Source organism: Saccostrea echinata, unplaced genomic scaffold (genome assembly GCF_033153115.1).
Source record: "Saccostrea echinata isolate AGI-Se365-2 ecotype Australia unplaced genomic scaffold, CSIRO_AGI_Sech_v1 ptg000012l, whole genome shotgun sequence".
NCBI lineage: Eukaryota > Metazoa > Mollusca > Bivalvia > Ostreida > Ostreidae > Saccostrea > Saccostrea echinata.
The window spans coordinates 21,427,714-21,438,946 of record NW_026889761.1 but is presented as its reverse complement, the minus strand read 5'-3'; the positions used below and the strand labels follow the sequence as shown (position 1 = coordinate 21,438,946).

The 11,233-nt window shown below is 33.7% G+C and overlaps 1 protein-coding gene across 1 annotated transcript; it reads left to right on the top strand.

Annotated features, from left to right (window-relative positions):
• The first annotated feature begins 312 nt into the window (after nucleotides 1-312).
• LOC133185126 (oligodendrocyte transcription factor 2-like) lies at nucleotides 313-957 on the top strand. The gene has a single exon (XM_061320185.1). It carries the CDS (start codon nucleotides 313-315, stop codon nucleotides 955-957), a length of 645 nt encoding a protein of 214 aa, XP_061176169.1.
• Nucleotides 958-11,233: the final 10,276 nt, after the last annotated feature.

The following is an 11,233-nucleotide window of genomic DNA, read 5'->3' as shown; positions in this document are numbered from 1 at the left end:
CGTTGACCACCAGTAAACGGGAGAGGTGCGAAACCGCCCGACAAATGGACTCTAAATTAGGCATATTGAAAAAGCCCCGTTAACGCCTTTTGTAGCGGGGCGTGATAAGTCGGTCCTCTTGAACAAATCAACCCAGTGCCGCTCTTCCACCGAAAAGTCACGCCCATTTTTGAAACGCAGAGCCGAAGATGATAAAAAGAAAACTATATGTCTGTAAACAAGATCAAGATTAGGAAAACTTGATGTATTGCTGATCGTGACCACTGAGGTTTGTGGAGAAAGAGAAATTAATTTAGAGAATTAATCAGAAAAATGTCCGATTCAGAAGATGAACGTACAGAGTTTGTAGATATTATGAATGATGAAGAGGAGTACCAAAAGGATGATGATAAAAAACTAAAATCAACGCCCAGAAAACGTAAAACAAGCTACACTCTGCGAGGACTAGACCCTGAAGAAATTACAGAGTTACGGGCCAAGATAAATAGCCGAGAGCGGAAGAGGATGCACGACCTTAATTTGGCTATGGATAATTTACGTGAAGTTATGCCGTACGCCAAAGGACCATCTGTACGTAAACTATCTAAAATTGCCACATTAACTCTCGCCAGGAACTACATCCAAACTCTGACTAAATCAGTGGACGAAATGAAACGTTTGCTGGATGAAATCTACCGTTCGGCGGCTTCGAACCAGCGTCATTCCAACACAACTGTACCGTTACCGTACCTTCATACATCCGGGACCTCACTCTGTGGACCTACCGCCTATCCTCTTTCCATACCTAGCGGCTACTCTCCGTCATTTGGACCCAGTCTAAGACATTCTGTGCCTCCACATTTGTCCACTTGTTCTCTCCTCTGTTCTTGCAGAACATCGACATCTTCTAGTTTTCGACCTTCAGCTCCCATGTTGCAATCAGCGTCACAAAGACATATGCTTCAACCACCTATATAAATTAACTCAGCTATCGTGCTTAAATCACCGGACATAATAGCATATTTCATTGATATTGTGCATATACGTTTAGTGATTTGACCGATTACAAAAAGACTGTGTATAGTGCTAACTCATAATGAATTTCAGGAGACGATGTAAGTGTACATTGATTCTTTGTAAAACATCATGTAGAGATGTCCTTCACAAAAATTTTGATATTTCTTATGCAAAATGACAAAAATTTTGCATAAGAAATGTGAAAATTTTGACCTGACAGAGGAGTACATTTGTTAGGGGAATATGTTTCCTGGATATTATTACAAGTATATATTTAAAGTATAACTTGAGAAATATCACAGGTCTTTGATTTACAACTTGAATAAATTCTTAAAATTGATGCTTTCCAACTAATTTCTAGTGAGACTTTTGTCTAATCCCTTTCAAAGATTCTTAGTAAAATTAAATCGGAAATATTACTTAAATTTAATGTGCCAAATACCTTTAAAAAAAAATTGATAAACCTGTGTAAGTTTTTGGTCGTTATTTGAATATCGTAGTCTATTTCCTTTGTGTCTAATATCCTTATTTTCAATTCAGAATTATTCGAGGTGTCTAAAATTTCATTTTTACGACTGATTTATTTTTGTAAAATTTGTTATTTACTCAATAATTAAAATTTATCAATCAGTTAGACGAATTAGTCAGTGGAAGTTTTTGTTTTTTTATCGGGGAGGATTACGGTGGGTTTTTAATTTTTCCTTTCGTAAAGTAAAGGACTCAAAAAATCAGATTTTAAATATTTTTTTGATGAAGATAGGCCTTAAATTATATATTTTTAAAAAAAATTATTTTAACAAATTTAAAGAATACAGTGTCTATTCCATATTTAATTCATCCCTTCATTTGTAATTTTTAAATTCTTGAATTTACTTGAAAATAGCAATAAACTTACTTAGGGCAGTTTATATTTTTAATGAGTAAATTCAAGAATGCAATATACATGTACATGTACGTCATATTTAGAAACAAGATTTTTATGCCTTTGACTATCAAACAAGGGATCAATATTTCTGTTTATATGAAATCATCCAATAGGACGGGACCCTGACATCTAAATAAATATGAAATAAAAAACAGTCTCCCAGTCTCTTATCAGCATCTATACTTTATAAAAATAACACCTTGGTAATGTTTAACCCCCTCTCCAGGATCGTGATGTGTGAGGCAAAAGTTTAATGTTCTTTAAAACTAAAAGTTTTATCCATTTAGGACGACATCAATTGAATGATAAGGAGAATTATTTTTTAATAGACAATACATATTATGTAACGTTGTTTACTTTTTAAAGTCATATATGGCGTATTTTTTTAAAAGTTCAAACTAAGTAAAATTAAAAATATCTTTCTATTTGTTTTATTACTTTATATAAAGATAGGACTTTCCTGTAAATTACACAATTTAAATCAATCACGTTTCAAAGATATTAGAAATTTAAAACAATATCCGATTTATTTACCGACTCCGCACTTAATTAAAAGACACAATTTAAAATCAATTTAACTATGGAAACATGAGGTTATCCAAGTTCAAAATCGGTGAAAATTTTAATTTGAACGTAAATTACGTATATCATGTTTATGTACACTCAATCTCGTATTTTTATTTTTTAGCCCAGATACGCCATATATAGCTTTAAAGAGGATATGAAATTAGTATTGAAGTTTTCCAAATCACGAAACGATTTGTAATTAAAATGAAAGAGAGACGAAATACTTGTGTACCGATTAGTTGTTTACCCTCAGTGTGGAGCATAAACAAGACAGTATACTGTATTAAGGAATGGGGTGGAATACAACATGTACTTACTTTGTACATTACTTGTGTCTTTCTTTTCTTTTTTTTTTTTTTTTTGAGATCCTTAAACATTGCCTTACCTAACCACCTACAGTTTTGTTGCTTATGGGTACGAATTAAAAAAGAAAGAAAATTAAAAAAAATCGTATTTTTCAGATGAATTTAAGCGGCATAAAGATAATATCACAGAAAAGTTTATAATAATAATTTAAAAAACATGCACCATCGTTCTCTGAGATCTAGTAGGAAATACAAATAGGTGTAACAGGTCCAGATGAAGCGAAATTTTATTTAAAAAAAAATCGTTGTAGGAAAGATTTAACTCTGTGCGACCGGACCCCTGGGCCATAAAACTCGTATGAGTTCACTTTTAATCTCATTCTCACTTTTCCACTACATATTCCTTGGGTAAAAGTGAAACTGAGATCAAAAGTGAGTTTAGTTTAATGACCCCCGGAGTCTGACCTGTTTTGCCATAATAATAAATAAATAAATAAATAATCACAGCCAATTGAAATCTGAACAAATTAGGAAGATGTTACCTTTATTTTGGTAAAACTAGTACTGCTCTGCTAATTTGGTTCGATTTGCAATTTAGACCACCGATTGAATGTGGTATTGTCGCTGAAAAGACTGCAAAAGTCTTTTGAGATTCACAACTAGAACAAACCGACTTATTCTTTGCTTAAAAATCTTGACAATCATTTTTTGTATCTACTCCGAAAAAAGAATATTTTATAACGATGGATACACACTTTCAATTTACTATTCAATAAATATATAACAGTTATTTTAAGTAAACATACGAGATCTAAGTGAATGTACTCACATGTAAATTTTAAAAAAAAAAAACAAAAAACAAAAGACCCAAGGCCCTTAACGGTTACCTTTAGTATAATACAACCCTACAAAAGGTCCAAAGAATGGCGATTTAATAACTATATGATAAAACAAAATAAAGTTGAAGAAAGGAGGACCAGGGATCAACAAAATAGTAAGTCTAGTAATCCGCAACAACTCATAAAGTAGATCTATTTATTTACATGTGCTATACATATAACCACCTTCGTACACATTTGTCACTATCCCCAAATTTACCGACACAGTAGCGCTTGCGCGTAACATATTTCACTCAATGTAGGGCTTCTTTTGATCGTTGAAATGTTATTATCTCATTTTTGTTTATCGATTACTAGTATACATTATACTAAAGTCTGCTTGACCATTAAAAAACTATATAGAAGTACTTTTTGTATTATATACATAAAATATTCTTGTATACTTCTTTTATTTCATAAATATATGAATTATTTTATATTAAAAATTATAATTTTTACAGTGATTAATTATCAAGCGTGAATAAAAAGGGGGAATAGCTTCTCTCAAAGTAGAGTACAAATTTCTCTACACGAGAACAAAATTTTTTAAAAAAAATCTGGTAAAAACAACCTTCCTCATTACCACTTTTGTACTTTTTGCCTCCTAAATGCCTGGGAACAGAAAATGTTTTAAAGAATTTATGTATTTCCACTATATGATTAATAGAGCCCCGCCCTAGCACCTAAACCCCTAACCCTGGGACCATGTACAATTTAAGAAAAGACACCCTTGCTCATCATAGCCATGCACTCCGATTGGTTGCTAAAGAATATTTTCAAGGAATTTATGTATTTTCACTATGATCAATAGAGCCCCGCTCTAAACCAGATCCCTTGATCATGAGGCCATGAATTGAACAATGTTGTAAGAGAACACTCTTGATGATCATAAACATGTACTTATTTTGTATACAGGGGGAGAGGTATTTTCACTATATGATCAGTAGAGCCCACCCTAGCACCAGAACCCCTGACCCTGGGACCATGAGACTCATTATACTTATTATAATCATGCCAACAATTAGACTGCTTGGATTATAAAAGACTGCATTAATTTTGATGGTTTTTGATCGCCCCCCCCCCCCGGCCCCTCCAGGGGACAGAGACTATGAAATTCATAATTTTTGTATCCCTTTGCCCATAGATGCTATATGCAAAAATTGATTAAAATTGGCCATTCCAGAGAAAAGGCTGAAAATGTTCAAAGATTAACGGGCGATTGACGACAGAAGACGGACGACGCACGAACGCGGACGAAAACGGATAGCAATAGGTCACTTGAGTGACTGAGGTGACTGAAAAACCCACAGAAATGCAAAAAAAAGTCAGAATCGACACTCTCAAAACTAACATAAATTATATTTATTAATATTAAGTGTCATTATAATCCACCTTCCTATTGTATATGTTTCTTTTTTAGATGTTTTAGATCAATTCTATATAAAAAAAGAAAGGCATTTAATTCATATATTTTACAGATACCTCGAGGGTTTCCGATTGGCGAAAAATTTAATCTTCACAAACTCTTCAAAAATACAAACGAGGAAGAAAGCAATAAAGCAAAGCAAGGTCACAGATATTTAACCCCCTCTCTTAATAAGCGGCAATTAGAGTTGACGCAGATTTCTGAGCAATTGCACACATTGGAAAGGGGAGGCAAAACAAGAAAGTGGGCGGGGACCCTGTGGTTCGTAATGACAGACACCACGTGAAAGGTCCGGGCACCTCCCGCGGGGATACACTTGAACCAGCACTGCCAATTAAAGGGAGGGGGAATTTAGCCCGTGGTGGCTCAGAATGGCAGAATGACCAACATTCGAAAACAGATGGATGTAGAAAGAACGACATCTTCTTGTCATATGTGATACATGAAAAAATTAAATTACAAACCTATGGCGCTTACTACTGCCCACTGTATGAAAGTGAATTTTCTGTAAATTATGTAAAATTGCAGGATAATTATTTCACCATGCAAATTAAGTCAGCAAGTTAGTTTTATAATGTTAATATATGCAACGTAACATAATAAAATCGCGATATGAACCCCTCTACCCTCCCCCCCCCCCAAGAAAAAAAATAAAACACATTAAAAAAAAATAAAGTGACGTGGAATTTAATCTTTAAAAAAAAAATCAACTTAATTAATTCAATATGTACGATAATATATAAGATTAACATGCTTTATAGCTATGCCACATATACTTATTTAATTTGCAACTAAAATACATGTGCATGTCGACATGTAAGATGATCATGTCAACGTGAATTATAAGTATGTGAACATGAAGGATGATTAACTTTATTAAGATAATATTTTATCTTTATCCTTTGTTTAATGCAATTAATAGCAAAATAATAAATAAATATTTTGCATTATGATATTTAAAATCATGTAATTAACACAGGTAAATTGTATGAACTGAATAATGGATTAAAATGCTGCGTTTCATTATTACGAATATTATTGTACCATTATTAAAATTAACAAAAAGAGTTGGCAAATTTCTAAATGTATTTAATGGCCACGTTATGTCCTAAAATCATTGAAACTTTAAGACGATGGCCAAGAAACGATGCTGCGTGACACCATATCTGTTTAATTCAAGATTGGTGATAATTTTCATATTTTGATACATCACGTGCCTCTTCTTGCTTTGTAAAATAGACGTACAGAAAATTAATTCAACGTTTCCAGTGGTTGTAGGTTTGTTAATAAAAAAGAGGTGCATATTTTCCACGACGTGCTAATGAATTTTGTTCTCTATTGAAATATATGTTTTTGAAAAGGCGAATCTTAAATTAATTCGTTCATAAGGTTTTAGATCGTTCTTTACAGTTCAGTATTAAAGTATTCCTTGTATTGTTTAGTCATATAAATTCAGAAACATCTTCAGGTAGTGTAGAATGAAGTGTTTTCAATTCATATCCCCGGTAGGGCAAGGCCACAATAGAAGATCAAACATATAGGAAAAATACTTTAAAAATCCATTTAAGCCATGATTAGTCAAAGAAATATGGAAGCATCCTCAGGTAGTGTGGATTCAAGTTTGTTCAAATCATCCCCCTGACCACTTTCATATTTAAACTTTTTAATACTGAACTGATTTCTGCTTTTTCCTATCCAAAGTGCTCAGGTGAGCGATGTGGCCCATGGACCTCTTGTTTGTTTCTTTTTTGTTTTGCTTCTGGGTTTTTTTTTTAAATTAAAGATGCGGAAATATATAACAAGAAAAGCACATATAAATTCTAAAAGATGATAAATCTACATTCTTTGGATGCCGTGACCCTATTATATAGCCCAAGTATAAAGGAATTCTGAAGTTCATACTTTATCATTATGTTGTTATGCTTACTTCTACCCCAGGCCCGTAGAAAGCGGGTAGGGGGCAGCCCCCCCCCCTCACTTTTTCAATATAGTATTTTGCTATGGTAAATTTTTCTCTATTTGCTGGTTGCCCCCCTCCCCCCATACTTTTTGTTGCAATAAGGTCGAACACTGCATGGCAAATTCCAGGATTTGGACGGTTAATTACGTTGGTTTTTTTTGTTTTGTTTTGTTTTGTTTTGCTTTTTTTTTTTTTTTTTTTTTTTTTTTTTTTGCTTTTTAGATTATTTTGGGAAGTTGCCCCCCCCCCCCACTTTTTGGTCTTTTTTTTTTCAGATTTTTTGGGAAGTTGTCCCCCCCCCCCCACGTTTTAAAATCGTTGCTACGGGCCTGTAATCCTAAAAACGTATTCTTGTTCAGTTTAAAATGATACTCTGCCCTAAAGATATCTCTGCCTAGCCCAGCACTGACTTTGTGTGGCCATTCTTTATTTAGCAATATAAAATCTGTTTCTTTTCTTTCGGATCTGTCCAAAGGAGGTACCATTGTTGACACGCGTGTGCACTCGATTGATACAAACAACCGAACTATTGCTTCCATTTGGTTTATCAGCTGGAGCAGAAGCTAATTTAACATCGGGTTTGGCCTAATTAGGGAGGAACAGATTCTGAGCGGATGAATTTATTTTATTCAGCAACATTGTCAGTTTCAAACAAATTAGTTTAGCTTGACATGATATTCTGCTATTTCATTTGAAGTTACTGTATCAAAGTAGATAAAAAAGAAATAAGCCTTCTATCAAATTTTTGAAATTCGTGTTTCCTGAATAGAGAGGCTTAAGGGTGGACAAATGAAGATACATAGGTTTATGAAAGGAAAAAAATATTGTTTGATTTTTTTAAAACAGTGATAATACATTTACTCTCGTTGGTTTGGCAAAATTTGTAAAAAAGTGATGTCTATATGAAAAAAGGTGAAGATAAACGAACAGAGATCGATCTCAAAATCTACAAACAAAGGGCATAAAACACGGACCCTCGGGAATTCCAGAGGTGGGATCAGGTGCCTAGGAGGAGTAAGCATCCCCTTTGGACCGGACACGTCGTGGGCCATAAGTATTTTACTAGAAAAAGACTTTAATGGTAACCTAACAATAAAGCTTTATGGTAATCGTGATGACTTCAACTTTTCAATCGTCAACTTCCCTTACTTATGCAGCAATATACCCGTATCACCTGCATACGGGGTTTATATCTCTCAGTTGATTCGATACACAAGAGCATGCTCTACCTACGAACAATTTCTAAAACGAGTTAAGTTATCGACAAACAAGTTGATGAAACAAGAATATCAACAGTCTCGTTTAAAGTCATCATTTCCCAAGTTCTATGGTCGATACAATGGCCTTGTCAGCAAATACAATCTATCATTTAGTCAAATGCTGACTGACGTTTTTCTTACTAATTGCTAGGCCATTATTTACACACTGAATTGTGTACGGATTTTCCCGTTATTTCCCGATCATGACAAGGAGCACACGGCGGATGTGACCGTTCGGAGGGGGATGTTCACTCCTCCATGGCACCTGATCCCATTTCTGTTGTTTTGGAGGTCCGTGTTTGCTGTGCTCCTTATTTGTATTGTTTAAACGGACTTTTGAGCTTGAATACTGTTCGTTATCTCCATATATTATATTGATCAGATAGAAGGAAAATTCCGTAGTCAAATTTAGTACATTATGTATAAAAACAAAGGCCTAACAATTGATGCAAAAAAAAAGTCAGCCAAAATAAGACCCAATGATAGGCAACATTTTCTAACAAGGTCATTATAAAGACCATAGAATTTACGAAATACTCACTGTAAACGAGGTTGTTGAACATGTTGAACTGTAACATCAACTTATCTGTCAGTATCATGCATCGGTTTAAAAATTGATCGTCCTTAGAGAATGCTCTTCAGTATCAAGTAAGTTGACAGAAGGAAACATATAACCCATATTCAAGTGATAGCTTTATATTACCGTACATAAATAGTCGATGGAAAAGCTGAAGTTTTCTCGTTTGTCATGTAATTTAGTTGTTAGATGACCCTTTTCGTCTATAGTCAGTGAAACATCCAAATATGAAACAGATGTGGCAAATTCTGTGGCGAATTTTACACTAGGATATATTGAGTCGACATTTGAAAACGTCGTCAATATCTGAGTGTCGAGTTGAAGACCACAGCAAGTGTTTTCTTCTTCTCGTGTAGAAGTTCTGCTTCGTAGGAATGTAAAAACAGGCTGGCTAATAAAAAAGCAAAATTAGAGGATATCGGCATTCCAACAGTTTCTTGGAAAACCTGGTCAACAAAGACTACATAAATGTTTTCAATGAGGAACTCAGGCTTATTTAAATACCAACTTCAGAAAATGTTTTCAATGAGGAACTCAGGCTTATTTAAATACCAACTTCAGAGTAACTGTATGTAGAATAAAAGTGATTTTTAACAAAGTAATTTTGTTGATGACCAATCACAAAATATGAAATTTATTTTTATTGAAGAAGCAGTTGTCTATGATATCAAAAAGCCTAGTTTTTAATTCATCATGAGGAATGGTTGTATAAAGTGTAGAAAATCGTACGTATTGATGTTACTGACTTTTGAAAATTTTTGTGAATTTAAATTTTCTTAAATTTCTTTGGAGTTTTTGAAAATCCACATCTGATTTACACCACTTCTGGAATATGCTATAGCACAGGGCGTATGAGCTTTGATTTCTCCTTGGCAGCATACAGTTAATATTTTTGTGAGGAGTTCAGATAGGGGATTAGTAGAGCATTGTAATATATTTTTGTAAGGATTTTTATGAAATTAAAGAACCCAGTATAGTTTAATAGGGTCGATAGAACTCACCTTGGTTGACTGGAATGTTAAAAGTATTTAAGACTGAAATGTCGCTTTGAAGAATATCATCCTTAGAAAGTCAACTGTGAATATAAGTCGGATTTGTAGTACATGTAGTTATATTCTTTTATCCCATGTTTACCCCTTTATCCCGTGGATATGACTCATTGGATAATTTTTTCATATTCCACAGTTAAGTGCAGTTGTGACGTCACAATGGTTTTTGCGTTAGAGTGATGAAGTAAAATAAAGTGGAGTCCTGTATAAAACAGTGTAAAACATTGGTTGTGAAGTATTAAACATTGGATAAAAAGAATCTCCCATGATTTGTAGTTGGATATGACTTTTATCCAACTCGTTGTGTGTTTTTATCCCCTCGCCAAGGCTCGGGGATAAAAAAAACACACAACTCGTTGGATAAAAATCATATCCAACTACAAATCATGGGGGATCCTATATTTATCACATCCCATTTAGTGAAAACAGAATGCAACCTGATACTTTATTATAATTATTCATTTGTTGTTTCTACATTTTTTTTATGAATATCTATTTGTTGTTTGTACTTTTATTATAATTATTCATTTGTTGTTCGTTCATACTTTTATTAAAGTTATTTATTTGTTGTTTGAATTTTTATCATAATTATTTTTTTGTTGTTGTTTGTTCTTTTATGATAATCATTTATTTGTTATTTGTAATCTTTTGCTTCATGTGAAGCCCAAAAGTGAAATAAAACTTTCATAAAAAAAGATTCAGAAGAGAAATTAATTTGAATTTGTCAAGATCCGGGAGATATTGAGGTGACCATAAAAGATCCAAGACCTTGATACTACAGTAACTCTGTTAAAAGTTGAAAAATCCAATATTGTTTTCTCCTACTTCTTCTTTACATGTTTAAAACTAATCGTCTACTTAATGATTTATCCTAAATGGTAGTTTGTCGGTTTCAATTACCAGTGCTTCAAAAGAAAACGAAAGGTTCTCAGCTTTTGTGAACTAAGTTACAAATGAAAAAAAGGTCGGAAACGAAAACCATGGATGTGACTTCACACGTTGTTTATCATTCTATAATTTTAAGATAGTATCTGTTTTTGTATCTCGGCACCCCGGTTCACCATTGTGACGAGGCGTGCGCGCGCGCTTGATGCAAACAAATAAAACACTTATTATCAGATGGAGAGGGGTGGATTCAAATTCGGCTTTTCCCTAATTAAGTTTAAGACTCTCACTTAATGATTTGTCTTGTCAACATTGATTCTGTCTCCTAGGTCGCAGCTGCTTCTGGTGATTTAGCATTATATCTAAAGAAAACAAAATACTGCTAATCCTTTAAAGATGATTCCGT

Bases quoted from the DNA above. Each gene is read 5' to 3' on its own strand.
- LOC133185126 (XM_061320185.1), top strand. From the start codon at position 313: ATGTCCGATTCAGAAGATGAACGTACAGAGTTTGTAGATATTATGAAT.